The 22,429-nt window shown below is 47.2% G+C and overlaps 1 protein-coding gene across 1 annotated transcript in view; it reads left to right on the top strand.

The window, feature by feature from the left end:
* Positions 1-2,206: 2,206 nt before the first annotated feature.
* Positions 2,207-22,429, top strand: part of MDGA1 (MAM domain containing glycosylphosphatidylinositol anchor 1) — a 143,923-nt gene continuing 123,700 nt past the window's right edge. Inside the window, exon 1 of the mRNA XM_027681913.1 lies at positions 2,207-2,978. Coding sequence (XP_027537714.1) covers positions 2,852-2,978 — 127 coding nt within the window. The 5' untranslated portion in view covers positions 2,207-2,851. The remainder of the gene's footprint in view (positions 2,979-22,429) is intronic.

Genomic DNA, 22,429 nt, shown 5'->3' with positions numbered 1-22,429 from the left:
AAACAAGGCAGTTTTATACTGGCGGTATCCTGACAAGTGATAGAATAGAGCCCAGTGGGAAATCGCCTGCCATGCCTCCTCCATGCAGGGATGCTGGGCACTGTGGTGAAGCTGCCCTGTCCGTATCGCCGCTCCGCTCCTGGTGCACGCTATTGCTTTTCTCTCTCACTGAGCACCATTTACAATAGGAATAACTGCTTACTAATTAGGGGCTATATCTATTAATTGCTTGTTTGTTAGAGCACGACTGAGCAGGCGGCCGCTCTCTCCAGGCCATATCTCTTGATATTATTTTCTTTCCTTTTTTTTTTTTTTTATAAATTACGTTTTTATCAGGGAGTGACTTGTTCACACGGCGATTCAGTGCCTGCCGGCCAACCGCTTTCCCTCCGGGTCCCGCACCCCTCGCCAGCTGCCGCGGTGAGCGGGCATGGATGCAGAGCCGCGGGACAGGGCCGGGAGGGCCCGGGGGCAGCGCGCCGAGCCCACGCGTGGCCGAGGCGAGAGGGCGCGCAGTGACCAGCCCCAGGGAAGAGCCGGAGAGGACGCGCTGTCGCTAAGGGACACCCGCATCAGCCCGTCCATGAGAGCCTCGGCAGGGCCAGCGCCGGGGAAGAGGCGAGCCGGAGCCGGGCTCCCGGGAGCAGTACGCGCCCTAAGACGGGTTTCCACGGCGCTGGCTCCGCTTGACGGGCTGGGTTTACTGCTACGACCCCGGGCCAGGCACGGGCGGGCTCGCCGGCGAGCAGGTCTAGGCTCCCCAGAAGCAGCATTTTGCCCCTCTCGCAAAGCAGACGGAGATAGGGATGGCAAAGCAGGGCCCCGCGCAGCCCCCCAGTGCCGGTGACGATGCTCGCGGCTCGCGCAGCTTCCTCATCCTCTTCCTCCTCCCAGCCTCTCGCTCCGAGCCCTGCGAGGTGCGGGGAAGAGCGGAGGCGGCATGCGCAGCTCCCCGGCTCCGGGTCTCATGTACGAGTCTCACCACGGCCCGGGGCCGGCAGTCCGGCGGGTACCGCTGCCACCGCAGCCTCGCACCAGGCTGGGCGCCCGTACGGCACCCCCGCCTCGCCGCTCCCTGGCACCATGCACAAGGCAGCCCCGCCGGCCTGCAACCTACCTGGGGGGCCCCAAAAAACTTTGCTGGCACCAGCCAGCGCCAGCATAGGAGACACTCGGCAACCTGAGCTGCCCCCACACCCCTTTGCATCTGAGGTCCCAGCCGGGAGAAGCCGACCTTGCCACGAGTGTCCTGAGGATGGGGGTACCCCGGGCTGACGACCGATCTCTCGCCCGAAGCAAATCTCTTTTCCTTCCCAGCCCTGAGGTGTTGTCTATAATTGGGCTGGGGCGAGGCATGGGGAGGCCCGCAGAATTGGGCAGGAGGCTGGGCTCTCCCCAGCACGGCCGCTTTAATTGGCTCCTTTTTCTTTCTTCTTTTTTTTTTTTTTCCTTTTTTTTTTTTTAACCCAAGGGGAATGAAACGGTAAGGAGGGGAGGGGAAAAAACCTGGAAAGCCAACGGAGAAGAAAATAAGGCGCAGCTGCCAGAGCCGGCAGGCAGGAAGGCGTGAGGCGACCTCGGGGCAGCCCGGCCGGCGGGCGCGGGAACCCCCGGACGCCCCGTCGGGGACCGGTGGAGCGGAGCGCCCCGGGGCCGGCTGGGGAGCGGTGACGCTCCTAGCAACTTTTGCAGGAAATTTTGGCGCTTCAGGAAAAAGCGGTGGGGCAGGGACCTGCCAAGCGGTTTTCAGCTGGCATCTGGCAGGAATAGCCCAACTTTCTCCAGCTTCTTATCTCTCCTCGTAGGCTCCCTTCCCGCTGCATCCCGTTAGTTCCCACTAGGAGCTCTGGCAGCCGTCGAGGGAGAGAGACACGGGCCTCTCTACAGCCGCAAATCCTCTGCGAGGCGGGTGGAGCAGGCACACACGGAGGCAAAGCATCCACCCGAGGCCGGCACACAGCATCAGGGAAAGTTTTGTAGGGAGAAGGACCTGGCAGGCTGGGGAGGAGGCGAGGAGAGCCGGGCTGAGCTGCAGGCGGAACGAGGGTGCGTGGTCTGTCTGCTCCTCGTTTGCTTCTCCCTTCAGGCTGGCTGGGGCGATGCAGTGCAGCTGGGGGAGCTCTTGAGAGCCGCTTTAAAAAAAAAAAACAACAACAAAATCCTTCCTGGGTTTGATTAATTACAACAATCCCCTCCCCAGAAGATCTGGAAAAGAGGAATCACCTATCCCTCCCTCCGCCTTTCAGCAGCTGGCTCCTACCCCCCACCCTCGCTTCCCCCTTTTTTCTCCACCTCCTTCTCCCCGTCCGCTTCTGGGGCTGCGGCCAGAGCCTCGCTAGGAGGAGAGAGAGCGAGGACTCACTGAAGTTGGCCCCAGTTGGCAGCACTTTGGGTAGCGCGGGACTTCGGGCAGAGCTCGGCAGCTCCCGCTGAACAAAGGAGCCCCCTTTCCCGCAGGGGCTGGGGGATAGCGCTGGGCTGGCCCGAGCCCTACTCCTGCCCTATCCCGGCGCCGGCCCAGTGTCCCCGGGCTGGCCTTTCCCTGTACCCCGAGTACGGGCGCGGCTGCCTGTTCGCCTGGAGATCCTCGAGCAACCTGGCGAGGGGAAGCGGGAAGCGGCGCTCCGCGTTCCTGCCCTCCCTGCCTTCTTCCCTCACTCTCTCCCTCCTTTTTAAATTCCTTTCTTTCTTTCTTTTTTTTTTTTTTTAATTTTAAATTTTACCCCTAGGCGGCCCCGGTTGGGGGGGGGAGTCCCTTCCTCCGCCCGAGGGACGCCGGTGCCCGGCGCGGAGCGGGGCGCATGGGGCGGCGTTTCGGGAGGCTTTCGGCTGCTCCTTGCTCCCCCGCCGGATGCTGCCTGAGCTGTTTTGGCTGTTTTTCTTCGCCGGCGATGAAGCCTCTGCCTTGAAGATGGACATGATCTGTTTTTTATTCCTGTCTCTGGTGCCGGTGTACAGCAGGGGACAAGGGGTGTACGGTAAGGGACCTGTCACGGTCGCTGTTTGCGGAGGAGGGCGGAGGGGGTGGGGGGGCGAGGGCACAGACAGCAGCGGTGGGATCAAAGTTAAAAAGCACCTGCAGGAGAAAGTAAATGATGCCGGCGAAGCTCGTCGCAGCCTGAGCGGAGAGATTGATGCAGCAATAGGGCTTCCAGCGCCTGTAGCTACTTCATAATTCCTCGCCGTAACCTCTGGCCGCCTCCCATGTACGAGTCCGCCGACATGGCACGCAGGGACCGCCAGCGGGGCTGCTGCCGGGGGAACGACTTGGGCCCCAGCCCTGCCTCCCCACTCGCGTGGGGACGCCACGCTGATGTCGGTGGGGGCGGCTCCGGGAGCACCTCCGAGTTGCATTTTCTTTGGGGCAAGGGGAGGATGGAGGATCCCCTCCCCGCGCTGCGCTTGCGGGTTTGCTTCCTCGCAGGACTACCGGCACGGCGAGCAGAGAGAAGGGCGGCCGCCGCTGCCCCGCGGGGCTCCGCGTCGGAGCTTCGGGGGTCTCCTTCCCCTGCTGCCGCGGACAGCCCGCTCCCCGCTACCGGCGCGGGGGGCGGCTCTTCCCGGCTTGGCGGGGCCGGCTGCCCGCCCTGCCCCGGCTCCCCCTCACTCCCTACGGCGAGCCCTGCCGGGCGCCTCGGGAGGGGCGAGGCTGATTTTGCACCCTATGGAACTTTGCTGCTGATTTTCTTCTTAAGGTGATGGAGGTGGGTGGGTGGTGATCTGTGGTAGAGCTGATGTCGGGCTGGTTGATTTTTTTCCCCTCTTTTACTATTATTATAATTGCGTTTACGGAGCTTACTTCCTCTCCTTGTTTGCAGGCAGGGTGGCAAATGGCAAGCTCGGATGGTCTTCTCATGAGAGGTCTGCCTCCCGCAGCCCCTCAGTGCGAGGGCAGAGGTGGGGGGATGGCACCTCGTGCCACCGCCGAGCACAAGCTCGGGCTGAGAAAACACCCGGAATTTACGTTAGCCAGCCGTGCAGCCCCCCTTTCCCTCTCCCAGTCCTCTCTTAATTCTTGCTTTACAAGGTCTGCATTTCCAATACACTGGGAAAAAATAAATAAAAGCAACCCACAAGTCTTGTCTCTCATAACAAGCCGGCTTTATCTTGGCTTACAACTCAGTTGTGCGTTGCTGTAAAGTCCTCCTGGAAGGCATGCCTCTGCCTCTAACAAGCCAGGCTCTCTGAGCTCTGAAGAGAGACCCCAGTGAGAGAATCCAGCCCCCCCGCTCCCTCTTTTTTTAACAGCACGCAGCCAGTCTCTTGTGTGAGCTCTGGCAAAGATCAGTTCAGTCTCACTGACTGTGGGTAAGCCTTTGTAGGTCACTTTTTAATGATGTATTTCTTTAATGGAAACAATTCCTCCTTTCTCCTTGAGGGCTGGGGTGTTAATTTGAGTTTGGGTCTGTTTTGTAAAATAACCATTTTAAATAGAGGGTGTTTAGCTTCCTTTATTTTTTTCTTTCTTCCTCTCAGTATATGTGTTTTCTCCCAGTCTGCATGTCCAGATAAAAATTGTATGACCCTCAGAAGGCTGGAAAGATGAGGAGTAGAATGAGTTTGTGGTACAGAAACCTGGTCAGGGCACGTTATTTATTCCTTTAAAACAGTAATCTGCTTTTAGCCGAACTTTTATTATTTCATTTTAGTGTTCTTGCTGCTGAATAGCTGTCGGTTGCTGTAGAATGGCCTCTCAGTTCAGGATTGTAGCAAGAGGGACAGAGCTTAAAACCAGGTTTGCTTAAATGTGCTTTAAAAGGTTGCCTGATGTATTTTTTCATTCACTTCGGTGAACTTGCATTTGGCACAGTTGCTGCTAAATTACATCTTCAGAATAAGTTACTCATGTTTTTGTCTTTTTCTCTCACAGAGAGATTGGAGAAACTGTGTACAAAAGAAAGCACATATAGAGACATACACTAAGATGAAGCCATTCTTTTGAGCCAAAATGGTACACTACTTCTATCTGTTCTCTTACTTAACTACACAAAGAGGAAACCCAGTCTCTTCCTTCCTCTCCCCACCCCTACCTCTTCAAACTATCCAACATCAGGAGCCTTAATACACAGCTGTCGCTGAGCGCAGCCCAAAGCAGTGTCTCGTGGAATCAGCACACTGGATGGTGGCTGATAGTTTTCATATTGTCTTTCCCAATCCTGTCTTCAGTCCACTAACCTGTGCTGTTTGCATGCCTTGTGCAGCCAGCACTGTTTCTTTGGATGCAAGATTGATGTTACTGATGGGTCGAGCAGAGCTGGATTGATATGGTTATATTTGCAAGGATAAATAAAGCAGGATTAGAAATTAGTCCTACTACCCCCCCACACTTGGATTTTTCCTAAATCTCTCACCATAGCTTTAAGCAGTACTTGACCATTCTGTGTTGTGAATGTCAATCTCACGTGGCACCAAATGTAGAAATTATGAGAACTCAAGTGTCATGGTTCAGATCTGTTTTTCTGCTTTTGAATATTTATGTATGGCAATGGAGATTGGGGGAGGCATCTATATGGGTCTATAAATATATTTTGCTTTAGCAAATCTCCTGAGATTAAATCGGATTAAACAAGATAAAGTATCCATGTGATGTACCCTTTAAATAATACACCCACATGGATGTGCACAAAAGACCTCTGTCTAGGAGAGCAGAGTTGTTGGAGAGGTTTATTGAGATGAATGGTATAAATAAAATGTGTATAAGGGCGTTTCTGGGAAAGGAGCATTTACAATCGAGGTGCAATTTAATTAGGAGTCAAGGTGCTTTATGCCTGCTACCTGAAGAGGCTTGTTATATAAATTGGCATTTGTTGTAATGACTGAAGTGTGTCTGAAACCCTCTTCTCATTAGCTGATCCCATTCTTTTAGCCTTGTTTGTTGCAGTGAGACAAGACTGGCCTGATTGGGAAGGCAATTCAGCAGACTGCCAAGAGGCAACTCTTATTAGCCTTTTGTGGTAGCCCATTTCCCGGGCTGCCCGTGCCTTTCAATCCTGGTGTGTTAATGCTGCTGGTCAAGATAAGGAGCAAGCTGTAACAGATCTGTAGAAAATGTCAGAACTGGGGAGGAGGAAGGAAGAGGTAAGAAGACAAGGGGACTTGCCCTTCCAGGCTTGGAGTTATCAAGACTTCAAGACTATAAATTAGACTGAAAGGGGAGGATTGGTGTTGTGGGGGGATGGTATTCAAAGGGAAGAGTGTGACTCTTGCTTCCCACTCAACCTTGTAGGTTTCAGGACTTGTGTAGCTCTGGTTCAGAGTGTGCACAGTGCTGCTGCTGTGCTTGCTCCATGTGCAGGATATAATTAACACTTCTGGGTTGTCTTGCAACTAGCACAGTCCAGTGGATCAGCAGCAGCTTTTCAAGCGGAATAAAAGAGTGGGATGTTTTGTCCCCTGCCTCTCAAAATTCACCTGCAGAAAAGGCATTTCAGGAATGGGCATCACAATGTGCGATGAGGGGCTACATACAACAGGGTGATGGAAAGGAAATAGAAGGAAGGTTTAGGCTGGGCAGCAGGGAAAACTGGCTGGCACCATGATCAGAGGGCCTGGATGGGCTGCACTTGAAACTGGAGGGGGTGAAGCACTTTCAGAACAGAGTAGGCCTGCCCTGGCCTCAGAAGTGGGGAATAAATGACCTGTTAAGGCTCCCTCTTTAAAGAGACACCATCACCCCTGAGATGCCACTACAGACAGCCAAAAATATATCTACTGGAAGACTTTCCTTGTGTCTGTGATGGAGGAGTGTCGTGGTAAAAGATATCCAGGGTTTAAGCCATAAACATCTGCACTTTTTCATTTCATGTACACATGACATGATTTGTTTCCTGCTCCTTTTATCTGTAAGGTAAAAATGCTTTTACTAGAGTTTACAATGCAGTATGCCTCACACAGTCTTGCAACCTGTGTGCGTGCATGTCTTTTGCTGCCAGTTTCTGGGGCACAGACACTCTAATGTCACCTGGAGCCTGGTGACCTGGATCCATCCCTCTCACCTGCCTCTGCCTAGAGCTGATTTGCCAGCAGGAACAGGGGTCCAAGACATGGAGCTCTCCAGATACCTTGCTGTCATCTCAGCGTACCCTGTGCCCTCAGAAATGGCTGAGCAGATCACTGGCTAAAGGAGGGGTGGAGCTGGCTCTGTGAGTCACTTTTTGGCTGATTCTGTTTGGAAAATGTGAGGTATGAACACAGTAGTCCTCCAAACTATATATGTGTGTATATATATATATAAAACATACATACATGTTCACGCATCTTTTGTGCTCAACCATTTATCTTTGTTGTCCAGCCCTTAAATCTGTGGTGGCTTAGGCTGTATACAGCCTTTTGAGGAATGAGTTTTCTAACTGGAGTGCCAAAGAAATAGACTCGCCAAAGGACTGGGTTGATCCAAGATTTGCATAAGTCTTTAACAGCTCTTTAAGGTCAAGGCATTAAATCTATCCAGCCCAGTGCTTCAGAATGCCTTGCTGTTCTCCAGCTGTAATGTGTCACATTGACTCTCCTGTGACACTAGAGCCTCTAGTTTTAGGTCAGGTCAGTAGCTTCATACACCAGATAAGCCCTCAATTGACTTTAATATGCAGTACTAGAAAACTGACATTATCCTCTTGACAGGTTGTTTGCAACTTGCTGAATGAAGTCAAAATATTTCACTATAGGTGTCATCAGAAACCACCATCCTATGCTAATTTTTGTGGGAACATGAAGACAGATGTTGAATAATTTGACATGAGCAGCATAGCTTTTAAAATTATCACTGTGTCTGCTTTGCACTGGAGTTTTTGAAATATATATATATGTATTTCAGATGAGTTTGAGAGAGGGGGAGGTAGGTATAATAAGTGACTCCCAATAAATGGAAGATGCAGCAAAAGATGGACCTGGAGGTTCAGTAGTCAGATAGCAATTCAGCCATGGCAGTAAGGGGTGCTGTGCTGCTGATCTTATTTTTAAGATACCTCAGGGATCTTGTGACACTTCCCATCAACCAGAAGCCCTACTGCTTTGCCTCTGTTTTGATGAGTTACTGCTATTCTGCTTGCTTGAATGGTGCATTTTCAGGCTTCCAGTCCCTCCCTCCACACATACTGTGCTCTCTTGGTTCATTAAGCATAGTCTATGGCTAAGAAACATGCCTGTGTGGCTACAACTTGTTATGAGGAGGGCAGAGTTGGGGGGTGGGGGGATAGGAAATTGCCTTTTGGCCAGTGTGCTGGCACAAATAATAGAGAGACATGCATTTCAACTAGTGAAAGACTACTTGGGATGGAAGGTGTTTCTTACTCTGTGGAAATGTCCTTAACCCTACCTTCAAAAGGCTTCTTTAGTCAGCATAAGGTAAGTCTTCAGTAAACTGGTTTGCCTGTGTAGCTCTGGAGAGACAGTTCACCGGTGAAGTTCTCATCAGGATAGGTGAGATGTTGGTACCTTTTCTGTAGAAGGGTTGCTGTGTTCTGTCATCGTAATGGACTCTGTTTTGCTGTAGGGAAGACGAGCCTTCTAGAAAACAGGCTGTGGATAATGTTGATTTGTCCTCAGAGATGCTGTAGGTAATACAGTGTGTGATTCTTTAGCTGTACCTGGTAGCCCAGATTTTAGGTACACTGAAACTATTAAGAAAACTGAGACCATTTTAGATTTCAAGCAATCAAGGTGTCCCAAACACCTTTTGCTGATCATCATCTGCTGGTGTGGCACAGGTTTAAATTCAGAAGAGGAAAATGTGCCAGTGTCTCCTAAGCTTGTGGAGGAAGGGAGGGATATGGCACTGACACCACACAGCAGAATGCTGATCTGGCAAGGCCTTCAGGATTCACCAGAGAGAGTGATGTGTTGTGAAGAAACGGGAGAGGAGAGTTTGTGTGTTTCATGTCTCTGTGCCCATGTTTAACTGGTGAGATTTCTACTCTGCTAGGATCCAAAGTATTTGGCTTTGAAAAGAAAAAAGCTTTCATCTGCTACTTATGTGGGGGAAGTGGTTGAAGAAACAACAAAAGTTTGTTTTTATAGCCAAACGCTTGCTGTTTAGATGAAGAAATTAATGGAGCTGACAATCAAAAGCGCTGCATTAAGGGAAAGAGGTCGAGAAGTGGAGCCAGGAAAAGGAGATCCTGGGCATCAGCTGATCTTGGCTTAACAAAATTCACGTGGGAGAAGGGCGCTTACCAACAGGTTAGCTAGAACAGGACTTGCCAGGAGGCAGAGAGACTTTTGTCGGGTGTTTCACGGAACAAAGGCTTAGACTCCTGTTTCTTTTCCTGACTTCTGCCCAGGCACAGCACGGTGCTGCAGGCGGCTCCTGCTTCCCCTCCCGCCCAAGGGAAAGGCGCAGGAAGCTGCCCGTCCTTCCCCGTGCTGCCGGCTGGCTCCTCTCCAGCTGTGCCTGCGGAGCACATCTGGGCGGCGGGGCCGCGCCGCTCCGGCGCTGCCCGGCAGAGGGAGGCGTTGCACCGCCCCGGCGGCGGGGGGTGCCGGGGTGCGCCCCTTCTCCCGCGGAGAGAGAAAGAGATGGGGCCGGGACTTCCTCGGGACGCACTCCCGCTGCGGGAGCGCCCGTGTCCCGGCCGGACACGCGTGGGGCGGGCTGGCCGGGTTCGGCTCGGCCGAGGAACGCCGGATCGCGGCTCGTTCTCTCCGTGGCCACCTTGGCGGACTTTGGGCAAACCCCGCTGTCCGTCTTCCGGGTCGGAGCGTGGTAGCCAGCGCCCGGGACGGAGCTGCGGCGTCCAGGTTTTGGCGCTGACTGCCTGCGTGCCACTTTGCATCTCTCCCGGGTTTCTGTTTGGGTCTGAAGCTATGTCACACTGTACACAAGCACTTCATGACCCACCCTCCCCAGCCCACCGCCCCACTTTTTTCCCCCCCTTTTATCCTTTTCTATTTGTTTTCCTCTCTCTCCTTTGTAATTCTCTTCTGGTGAAAGTGTTGTTCTTCTGTTCCTTCTTGTCCATTTCCAAAGATCATATAATAAAGTGAGTGCAGGTTTCTTAAATCCTTCATTAACCTTTTTTTTTTCTTCTATGTATCTATGTAGTTGTGGTATTGTGATTTGTTGTTGTTGTTGCTGTTCATTTAATATTTTGTTTGGATTTGGTTCTCAAAAGGAAAAGGTATTTAAGGATTAAAGGAATCTGAACAGATTTGAGGGAAGATGAATCCTCATTGCCTTGCTCTGGAAGAGGGAGAAAAGACAGCAAGGTGAGGTCTGGCTATCAGGGCTCTAAAATTATCAGGTGAGGGCATTAGTGCTGCGATATATCTATCGCCTTGGTTCTGTAAGGCAACAGATCTGAGGGGGCCACAGCAGAAGTATTTGATTGATGCCGGTGCTTTGGCTCTTGGAAAACATGGGCTTAGGGGCCCTAGCTTAAAGCAAAATTGTCTTTTGAGCATTGTGGCTGCCTGCAGGGAGTTCTTTGCACCAGTGTATTTGCTGCGCTGTATCCAAGGTCAGCTTCTGACTATTAAGCTTTAGTTTTAATGCCCAAATACTCTGGTCCTTGGCTGGAGAAGGGAAATGCCTAAAGTTAACCAGGGAAGTAGAGAGAAAACTGAATATAAATGATTAGTTCTTTAAATTTTCTACTTGTTCTTCTAGACTAGACAGTGTGGTTACTCCAGTGTGTGCTTGTGACTGTACTCCCAAAATGTATAGAGCACTTTATGGTTCTAGTAATGTTTGAACTCCTCTGAGAAAAATGCTCCCTCTGTATGCCTCTGTAAAGCACTCTGTGTTCTCAGTATTGTGCTAATAATGAACAGCAGTGTAGACACAATTATATATTTCAGTGGTTGCAAATAAGGCGGGACAGCCCACTGGTGATTTGAAGTCACCTGGTGATTTAAAGTCACCAGCACTGCTCTCAGAGCAGGTCACAGTGATGTGCTCGGCTGCAGACCCCCGGGGAGAGGGTGTATCAAGGTGGCAAGCAAGGACCTCTAGCAGCTTTTATTGATTTTGCCAGCCTCTTGCTTTCTTGTGGCTCTTTTCACTCATGCTGCAAATTGCTCGTGGCCGTGGTGTTGGCTGTTATCCCTTTGCTTTAGCTTGCATAGGAAAGACCTCATTGATGTAACTAAAAATCCCTCTGACGGTGATGCGATGGCTTGTGGTTTCTCTCCGCTGTGAGCTGTAGTGTAGGACAAATGGCATGCAGATACTTTACTGAGTTCATGTAAATGGAAATGATGGCAGGGTGAGGACAGCAATCGACAAAGGTGCAGTAAGAACAGCAGTTTCCGAAGACAAATTAGCAAATGCTGTCTAAAGAAGAACTGACATAACATTGAAAGCTAAAGTCAAGCTGTGAGAAAGGCTTTAGGATGTCTGCAGGTGGACATTTAACACAAGAGTAACTGCTTGCTGTTGCTGCTCCTGTTCAGAAGGAAATGATCCTTCACTAATTAGTGTAAATTGTTTTAAAATAAATGTGGATGGGAATCTTGTGCATCTCTTGTGTGCCTTTGTGATGAAATAAAAAGGAAAAACAAAGATATGATTCAGACAGGTGTTTGAGAAATGTGTCAAAATGGCTTTTGCTTACAAATACCTTTTCACCTTCTGGTGCTTCTTGCATGCCTTGCACAGTGGAAAAAAGGCATTTGTAGATGTAGAGTGAAGAATGACTGCCTTTTGTTAAGTTTAATAAATGGATTAGTCTGACTTGGAGCATTCCTCAGAATAGCAGAAATGTGAGAAACTGAGGCTCATAAAAGTAACCTGAGCAGCAAGAGCCAGCTGGGGATGGGAGACTAAACTCCCTTGCCAGTCAAGTGAATCCAGCTGGGGTGTTAAGAAAATTTAACTGGCGGGGGCATTTCCACTGCAGTTGTCTGGACCCTGAAAATCCCTCTCAGAGTGCACATATAGGTTTTCTTGTGTTTCCCATCACTGTAATATCCATGAACTTCCATCTTTACAATGCCCCTGTTGCCTACAGTTTTTCCATTCTGCATGTGGGGAAATGAGATGGAGATTAAGTGATTTGCCTGTAGCAGAATGGAGAATCGAACATCAGCGAAGTTTTAACCATCCTTTTCTCTCTGGTAAAGTGCAGCTGGTATTAAGTGCAATCCCTGTGGCTGATAGATCCAAGGTAAATACATCCTCAATAAGAAGGCATAAGCCACTGAAAACAGGCTTTGATCCAGTTATCTCCGAATCAAGTTTTTTGAATAAGAAAACACAACTATGTTTTGTCTTTCACTACTAATTTAGCTCATCTTTGTACACAGGTTAGGATTTATTTTAGGACATCTCTTGGAGGCCTTCTAGAAGTTGAGCCTTACTGTACAGCACTGGGAGAGAAAGAAATCTTTCAATTGTGGGTACATACATGGCTTTGCTGTGTGGATCTGCAGAAGGACCAGTTTCAGAATCTGTTGACTCATTCTGCAACAATTTAAATTATTTTGCACTTGATCAAAGAAGCAGTATTTCTTGCTACGAAAAACCTCTGTCATGAATGGAGGAGATTAAATGACTGTTGCTTGTACCTGGAGAAAAGGACAAAAAGTCTGTGTTTGCCATGAAGGAGCAAAGATTTGGGATGGGAAGAAAAGCAGGGGACCGCATAATTGGTACATGATGAGGGACAGTATCTGGGACAAAGGAGAGAAGTTGTGATAACAAGGGTGGAGCTGTGACTCCAAAATAAGGCTGGATGCCAGAGCGGAACACAGCTTTTGAAGAAGGAAAAGAGAAATCTGAATATTCCAACACGTTTTGTCATTTAAAGTATGTGCTAATCCATATTCTTATTTTTCTTACAAGTATGAAGACAGGGATAAATTTCTAGTGTTTGTTTCCCAAATGCTAATGAAACCCAAAAGGATTTAATGTCAGTGATTTTTGTTTGACAATTCAACTTACAGTGCACATGCACTGTGCCTACACAGAAGTAGGAACTGTGACTTGTGAGTGCACTCTTGAGCTCTCTTTAAACTGTCAGTTTTAGTTACTAATTGCAGTACAGCTGTAACAGCTCAGCCTGGCCTGTGCTCCAGCCACTCATGCAACATTCTGAGTGGGCTTTGAGGTGTGTGCTGAGCCTCCTGTTCCTGGGGTCACCTGGCAGCAACATACTGCACTCGACTGCTTGATAGATAAGTTGTGGGGCACCTACGCAAGGTTCATGCTTGCTTTTGGATTGCAGCACAAACAGACTCAACTCCAGGCTGTACCACTGGGTGTAAATACAGATAGCTGGCTTATTGGGTGCAGTTTGAAGTCTGAGGGCTGCAGCAGCTTAGCTACTGCAGTCCTGTAGCTGCAAACTCTAGCAAGACAAATGCCAGGGTTGCTCTTCCTCAGTGGTGTTTTTCGAGCGAGCATAGATGTAGGAGTGCAAACTGGCTTAATGCAGTTTGATGTGGTGAAAAAGAACCTCTGAACAACAGGTCTGGAATTAATCTTTAATTTTGAAAAGCTAGTCCTGAATAACTCCTTGCATAGACAACCACTGCATTTAGCTGTGATTAAGTTTCTAAATTGTTTTTCAAAATGGGATAGTCAAGCTCCTGAACCATGTAGCTGCATCTGAAGATGTTACCCATAGAAACTAAGCTCCGGCTTTGGTTAAAATAGCACAGTAATAGTTTGTTTTCTGCCTGGTCAAATGATAAGCAGCTTAGGACTTTCATCCTTATTTCAGCAGAAAAATGCAATCGACAGTAGAGAATGACTGTTTACTATGATGTGCATGATTAATACCATAAATCTTTCATGTTGGGATGTTGGGTGAGAGGCATGAATATCACTGCTACAAATTGAAAGGAGCAGTTTCTTACATATTTGTGGTTGGTAATCAGGCTTGAAACTCCACGTAGAAGGAAAAATTAGCCAAAGTGAATGGTAGTTATTGAAACTAGAAACCACACTGGCATTTGCTAAGCCTTGGCAAAGATGCCATGCTGATTTTTGCAGATCACAATGAGCATATGTACCTACTTGTGGCTGATGGTTATTCCAAGTGGCCAGCAGTAGTGTGTGTGCTATTTGACAAACAGTTCTGCTTCCTGGATTATTATGGAGACATTTCAAAGTATGTTTGCAGCATATGGCTTGCTGAAGGAGATGGTTTTAGATAAGAGACATTGGGTAAAACACAGTACATCAGCTGCTTATCACTCAGCTTCAGATGGGTCAGGAGGGCATTTTGTACAGACATTTAAAAGAGCAGTAAAGAAAAATGAAGCCCAGCATCACAAACTTTATTTCCTTGTGTAGAGCAGTGTGCCGGAAAGATGCAGCAGAACTAACACTTAATAGACAGATTTTAATTTTAAAAATTGCATTTGATTGTCTCAAAACAAGTCTAGAGGAAGTAGTAAGTGAGGATGTTGGGATGTTGGGGGAAGGAAACCATATTCATGAGCTTTTTGCTTGTTAGCCCTAAATAAAAGCTTTGCAGAAGGAGGAAGCAGGGGAAGGTGCTAAAAGTACTGGGATCTGTGATATGCTTGGTGAGTTAGACAGGGAAATGAGAAGGAAATGTGTCTAGCTATTGCTAGATGAATAAAAAAAAAAAAAGAGAGAGGAAAGAAATGGATGCTTTTGATGGTGTGTGTAAATTTGAGGAGTGAGAATATTTCTGTCTTTCATTGGCCTCATGATAATACTCGTGACACTGTTGCTGTTGAAAATGAAAGATGGGAAGAGCAAGTGAGAACCACCATCCCCATCAGGCGGAAGCCTTCCCTGAACAGGATTGCACATCTGCCAGAAAGCAATTAAAAGTCATATAAAAAGGGGCTAGTCTTAGCACCTCCAGGAAGATTTAAGGTAGAATTTTCATACATAGTCCTATATGCTATTTTTTACAGTCCCAGATACACTGTGAGCATTGTTGCTGTCTGTGAGTGAACAACTGTAGGTGACACCAAGGCTGTAGTCCAAATCCCACAGTGGTGTAAAACAGGTGATAGTTTGTAATTAAGGGGTTCATTTGCTGAACTAACTCTTCTGATTTTTCCTGTATTGTATTTCTCCCTTTTCTTCTGATCCAATGAGTCATTGTAATCAGTTTTTGAGGCATGTGTGGCTAATTGGATTTTTGTTGATATAAGATCTGATTTCCTATATGTTCTTTGTCACACCTACTCGCCTTGCTGACATGTATGACTTTTTATTCATTAGCCCAGAAGAAGTGCTTGCTGCTACAGGGGTGTGAGCAGGCAGCCCTTGTGCCTGTGATCCACCAGCAAGAGCTGCTGGCCAAACTCTGACTCAAGCCTTTGCTACTGCCTGACTGGGAGAAATGCTTGTGTTTCTTCAGATCCTCTGGGAAAAAAGAAGTTAGAAGGAGGGTGGGGGAAGTCTTAGAGAATTCACTTTCCTGGATATGATTTTTGGCCATGATTTTTGGCTTTGCTATGCTATGCTACTCCTGTAGATAGTATTTTAATTCTAAAGCAAGGGTGTTAAATGCAGCTGAGCTGTTGCTCTCGTAAAAATGCTGGCCTGAAATGCTGCACATAATGGCTTGGATCCTGTTACTGTCAGTCTTTCTTTATGACTTTTTTATTTTAAAGACTTCAGTGTAAACCAAGTATGTAGAAGAAGCCCAAACAAAACCAGCAGCAACAAATAAACTTGTCTTAAATTGCACAAAAAGATGAGACCTCTTTGTTTCTTCTGCCCTTCTGTTTGTGTGAATGGAAGGTGGTGCCATTTGTCTGCCTCGGACAGAGGTTTTGAAGATGAACCCGCTGATTTCAGTGAGGTGTTTTCATCTGGATGCGAAAGGAAAGAGCATAGACAGGCAACCTCAGTTTTTGTGTGGAATCCTGTCTTAGTAGTTTACAGGTTTTCAGGGACATTTGATTTTTGGTTTTTTCCACCACATCCGCAGTAAATTTTCATTCAAGACATTTTTTGTTTTGTGGCAGTTTCTGCTTTGCTGCACTGATGAGCATCTTTTGGCTGGTTGCTCTGGTCACTGCACTACTGCCACTCTCTCAGACAGTCCCTGAGCTGCCTTTGGTGAGCTGCTGCTGGAAAACCCGACAGCAGATCTGTCATCAGAGCACAGAAAATCCTTGAGTGTGAACCCTCTTCATAAAGTATGTTGGCTTTGTCTGACCAGAGTGCAGTGCCTGGAGACTTAGTCAGCCAGGTAACATGCCACCAGAGAGGCCATACTCTCTAGTCACTATTTTTTGGATCTACTTTCCAAGATGGTTGTTTCTGTAGGGCATTTCTTGTTTCTCTGGGCCCGAAAAGTGTCTGGGCACTTTGATTTCAAACCCCACTACTCTGGAGGACTTGGATTATGTTTGTGATTATTCCAGAATGGAGTAATTCTTATTATACTTGGACTACAGCTTAACTCTCAGCAAGTCATGTGTTCACTTCTGTTGGTGAATCTGGAATAGTGGGAAAACCAGTCTTTCCTACCCTAAAAGTTTTTGGCTGTTTTATCTGATACGTGATACCACTTGAGTATCCTTTCCTAGTGATTGCAGGACTGTCTCTCTTGCAGCTTGCTGTCTTGAAGTGAATTGTAGGTAGCTGGCAAGAGTTATTTGGATTTCGTCTTTATTTTCCCCATTCTTTGCTTTCCTGCAGGATTGTTTTGCTGGAGTGAGAGGATTTTTTTTCTTTCTTTTGCTTAATTGTATTACAATGGTTGAAGTTTTTTCTCCTTGCCTTTGTCACATATGTTTGTTCCCTAACTTTTCTGGTGCCCTTAAAAAGTGCAGATAGAAGGAAGGGACATAAATAGAGCTACTCTTCAGGATCTCACTTGGCTTTGGAGATAAGGGCCTGCTGGGGGGGAGTCTTTGTCCCATTGTCACCACCATCTTCCCATCTGCCTTCTCTCTTTCCTCAGCTTCTGTTGTTTCACCTTTGGAATTATTCCTGAATTCACCGTGCTTAAAATAATACTTGTTTGAACAATAAAAGCTGTATTAAAGGGATGCATCATCCCTTATTTTAAATACACATATTGGCTCTGCGAGAGAGGGCTTTGCAAAGAAAGTCTGATTGTATGCTTTTGCACATAAAATGAGTATGTCAACAAAATCCTGTAACTGAAGAAAGCCCTTTCCCCCCGCTTCCCCACATGCAAATGTCCAAATACAATGGAAATTCCTATTGCTGAAACAGCAGCAAAGAAAAACCAAGTGGCATTGAAATGCTGCCAGTGATACCTTTATACTGAGTAACAACAGTGAAGGCAAACAGCAGCTGGAAGCTTGGTTTGATCTTTTTGTATGAATAAGATTAAGTAGCAGGCACGGTGCTGGTGAGGGGTATTTTCCTGACCCTCTTCCACAAAGCTTTTGAACACTTGTGGAGAAGCGCAGACTATCTTCAGCACCTACTGAAGGAATGGTGACCGAAGAGCTTAGCATAGCAGAGTGCCCTGCGTGTTGGAGAAACAGCTGAGAAAGACCTTGGCCTGATGTGTTTAGATTGCCCTGCTGACCAGAGCAGAGGGACTTTTCCACTGTGTCTGTGTCTCTCCTTTCCTTCCTATTAATATTTTTGTAATTATTTGTACACATTTGACATTAAATGTATCCTCTCATTCAAGGGGTGAGAACCTTGCCTGGTGTTCATCAGGGAGCTGGGAATTTGGGTTCAAGGGCCAGCTCACAGGTCTCTTGGGAACTGTGTGTGAGATCAGATGTGAACTGAGTCAGGTCTGAAGTCTTCCCAGGCTGCTTCTGTAGCCACACCAGTAATCTCTGCTGTCGTATTTACTCTGCTGGTGTGAGCTGTCATCACTGCTCCCATTTCTGAGCAGGAGTGATAGAAAAAACTTACAGTTAACTGTTCTGTTTTTTATTTTTTCCTGTCAAATGTCTTTTCAGACTCCCAGTGCTTCCTCATCCTGCCTTCCTTGAGACATCTTGCCAGCCTCACCCTTTCCTTTGTCCAGGTGTGTAGATTTACACACACGAATTCATTGCATGGTATTCCCAACACAGACATTATCGCTGTCTTTGCCCTTATTTAATTTTTCAGTTTTATTTATAGCCTCTTTCTTGGGCAGATACATTTCCAGATCACTTGTCCATCCTCTCATCACCCTCCAAGAAGATGTGTGGGCTTTAGGTCTGTGAGTGCTTCTGGGAGTTTGTGTGTCTTCTGGTGGGGGCGTCAGCTGGGGCCAAGACTCAACTTCCACATGTTCCAGGACAGAATAACTTCCAGACACTAAACTTCCCAGGGTGGAGGAAGAAGCTGTCTCCTCATGATACTTTTGTGGTTGTAGTGTTCATTGCTGCTGGATCAGTGTATTGTTGTTTCTTGGGTAACCAATGAGTAATACATCTAAATCTGCAGTTCTTCTGCAGCATCTGGGGTTGGTTGGGTTGAATACAGAAAAATGCAGTCCTTTTTGCTGAAGAAAAGATTTGCATGAAGCTCTCATCTACCTAAAGTGTAGAGTGATCTTTCATTTTTCCTTACTGTCTCTCAGGAGTGTGACTTTTCCCTTCCCCTTTCACAGGTGATTATTCATCCTCTCCAGTATTTGGTGGCTCTCCCCCAGGAGCATGCATGCCCACAGGTGGCACCAGCCAGGTGCCTTAGTTGAGCAATTCGGTTGGCACTAACTACAGCAAAGGCAGCATTCATTCACATGGGGAAAACTGCTTTTGTTTTTGACAATCCACTAGATTTCCCTATAATCCCTGCCTGGGGAAAGCTGTGACATTTTGCATTGTTTTGGAAGCTCTGAGGCCACCTTCCCAGAAGCTCTTTCTAGGTTTTATAGTCCTCAAGGAGGGAAGCGGTACAGTAACTTCATAAAGGTGAAAATCAACACCGTATATGGAGGGGAGAGGGAAAAATGTGTTAGTTTTTAAAGGGAAAAAAGAAACCCTAAAGTTCCATTTCCTTGGGACTGAGCTTACATCTAATTTGTGGCATCTTTCCAATCCTCTTACCTTTTTCTGGGAAATAGCAGGGTCCAGAGATTAAAATCTGCACCAAAGTAATTGTAACTGGGGACTCAGTCTGAATCTCAGTGAAAGGACTCAGTCAAAAATTCCTACTGCCTGGACTGCAGTCTGGTTTAGAGGTCCTAAGCCATAAAAACCCTTGTTCATCTCTGATGGCATCTACCATAATGGAACAAATCTTAAAAAAAACCCAAACCAAACCAAGTAAGTCTGATGTCCGTGAGAGTTCTTTGTGGTTTTGTATTTTACCTTGTTTCCACATCTCCAAGTTGAAATCTGATTTGTGTGTGTAGTTACTTCATGGAATCATTGAAAAGGTTGGAGGGGAACTTTGGAAGTCACCTGGTCCAGCCCTCTGCTCAAAGCTGGGCTACTTTAACATTAGAGCCAACTTTGGTGTTACACCAGGATGTTAAGCACCTCATCCAGTTGAATCTTGAGCTTCTCTGAATATAGAGGGTCCATACACTCTCTGGGACCCTCTACTGGTGTTTGACCAGCTTCATGGTGAAATAGTTTCTGTCTTTAGAAATGGGAATTTCCTGTAGTCTATCTGGTGATTTTTGCCCTTCTTTTCACCAGCCACCTCTGAGGAGAATCTGACTGTGTTCTTCTTCCCTCCTTTGTCATTTTTTAAAGCTTAGAAAAAAACCCAACCAAGCAAAGAAACCCACTCAGATTTCCTCAGCTTTTTTTCATATGCCATATGCTCCACCTGCCTGACCATTTTAGTGGTCCCTCACTGGACTTGATCCAGTATCACATACTATAAATGCTGCTTTCTGGAAAATGTCTTTTCTAGTTTCTTCCAATGAGATGGTCCCTGATACACGATGTTTGTGAGAAAGATTGCTTTATGGTCTATCCTCTTTAAAGTTCTTCATTGAACATGCTGTAATTAGCACACTGCTGGTGTGGTCTGACACAGACAAGCAGGGAAACTGAAGATGTGCTGTAGACATTTGTACATTTTCCATTATGTGCAGCATAATCTCTGGTGACAGTTATACTTAGTAGTCTTCTGTGAGTGTAACATAAAGATCAAACAAATGTGGGATTAGAGGTGATGTAAAAGGGTATTAAACCCATTGGCCATGTATCACAGAGAGTAAAATAGCTGTGTGTGTCTGTATATATGTACTCACATGTGTATGTGTATGCGTATGTAATATATACATTTATTAGACACACAAGTGATTTTGCCCTTGGGATACCCAGTCAGTTTCCCTGAATAAAAAGCAGGGAATGCCCAGCAGACACCCTGTTCTGTGCACCAAGTCAAGAGAAGAGAGTCCTGTCCCTGGTGTGTAGCAGTGACTGGGTTGGGAGAAAGATGTGCAGTTTCTGAGGAAAGCTTTATAAAGAGAATGATGTGAGGTTCAGCTCAAACTATTTAGTCCGAAGCCACTTGTGGTGTGCTAATATAACAGAGGGACCTTGTCTCACGTTAAGTGCTCCAGGGTTTCTTTACACTTCGAGTTCTCCATAGGTGCCCAGTTGGTGGCTTTGCTTCACAGCGTGACACGCCAGAGCAGGAAGCTTAAGATTGAGTCGTGGTTTCTCTCTTCATTTGACACAATTGTAGGTGGCATGGGGAGTGGGATGCTGGGGTAGGAAGTAGAAGGAATTATTTTACTCCCACTGCATTTTATCTGGGCAACGTGCCCTAGCTGAACAGTTGGTTTGGCAGCTTTTTTTCTTTAATGTGCTTAGTATCTGTGTTCTATTTCTCTGTCTCTCCCCTTTTTGTAGGGCCATTTCCAGATTAAAATGAAATAGACTCTAAACTAGCAAAAAAGGATTAGGAAGTTGTGAAGGTTCATGTGTTCAGCTGTCAGAAACGTAGCAGTGAATCTCTGAAAGGAATCATGTTGCTTTCTCCCTTGCTGGTGAAGTCTTTCAGAGAACGGGATGACTTCTAGATGACTTGTCTAGCCCTCCCTGCATCTGAAATCTAGCCCAGGTGTAGTTACACATCTTCATTGCTACCAACATCAAAGGAAAGGACCGAGCTGTTTATTATTATTACTACTACTTTACTATTTTAAATTCCCAACGTTGAAACCTTGCTACTGACCTCTTGAGTTTTCTGAGAGGGAGTGTGCAGCCCAGTCTCAGTCCTACTTTGCAGATTTATTTATTTTTTTATTGTATGCATATGGCCTTTTTGAGGAGGGTGTATGAAAGTCTTGCTCTTGCTCCTGAACTATCTCCTCTGAGGCAGTGGTAGCATTGCAGTTTCACCAGGAAATATTAATGTATGTAAACATTTTTCAAAAGGCATTACATCTTCCTGCACGTACTTTATTATATTCCCACAAATCTGACCAGATTTGATAGATAGGTAACCAGGGAGCGAGGATAGGGGAAGAGTGCTAGAGAGGGAAGGAGGGAAAAGGGAGCAAAATAAACACAAACCTGCTGTAATTCAAAACAAGGCAAAATCAGATTGTGTGCTCTGGCTAATTTTCTTATTCAGGTATTGATCCAGTGGCTGCTCCAGAGTCTATTAGCAGTCAGCCAGTGAAAATATTTCCCATCGGGGGCTCTGACCTGAGACGGGGGTGAATCTATAGCAATTTGTTCAAACAGAGGAAAGCTTTTTCCTCTGATTTGTATTCCAATTTGCACAGTCTACAGAGGGGGGCCCCATCGTGGGGGTTTGTGGGGTGGTGCTTCTCAAGTGGGAATCAAGCTTGAGACAGGTAACTGGCTAAAAAAAATGCCTGATTAAACTCTGAGCTGGGCACCCTCCCTCTCTGAGCGGTCTGGGCGCTGCAACAGTCTCACCTGCCAAGGGGTGTGGGGCAGCTTGCTGCATGCCCTCGGCAGGAAGGACACACAGACCTGACAGGCCAAAGCTGCCCCAGTGAGGAGAAAGTTGCCCTTGCTGCAGCCTTTTAAAGAAAGGAGGGGGAGAGAGGACAAAAGTGGTTTCTGCCTCATACCTACCTATGTGCTGCCAGCACTGGCTGAGGAACAGGTTTCTTGTGAGGGTGGCTCTTTCCACGGGTGGTTTTCAGCCTGGTCACATTGGGCTCATACCTGTTTTGACCCCAGTTTGCTCCCGCTGGAGAGGGCCAGTGTGGATCCTGCTTCTCATGTTAAGAGCCTGCTACAGGAGTTGTGGGATTCTGATGCTTTCTTAGAGTCTGACAGAAGATCCCTGATAGCAACAACCGAGTCCCAGTTTCCACCCAAAGCTGTGCTGAAGGTCCCATAGGGACATGGAGCTCCCTTTCTCACTCTTCTCTGTTGGCTGCCAGTTACATGATTGCTCCAGCAGTAATCTAGACAAGGGAACACAGTCTCAGCATGCCTTAAATCCAGATCCTGCCGCTATCAAGAGCTGCCATAAATCTCAATGGTGAAAAACCTGACAAGGTTAGCAAGGCTCAGGGCTCAGGGCTTCCTGTTGGGTCGTCAGCAGGTCTGCTGCCTGGTCTGATTGCCAGTCCCCATGCTGGTCTCAAAACCTCCAAGTCTGGGATGTAGCCTGTCTGTCATG

Source organism: Neopelma chrysocephalum, unplaced genomic scaffold (assembly GCF_003984885.1).
Source record: "Neopelma chrysocephalum unplaced genomic scaffold, ASM398488v2 Primary Assembly neopelma1_61b, whole genome shotgun sequence".
NCBI classification, from domain to species: Eukaryota; Metazoa; Chordata; class Aves; order Passeriformes; family Pipridae; genus Neopelma; species Neopelma chrysocephalum.
This window is presented reverse-complemented; position numbering and strand designations above follow the sequence as displayed.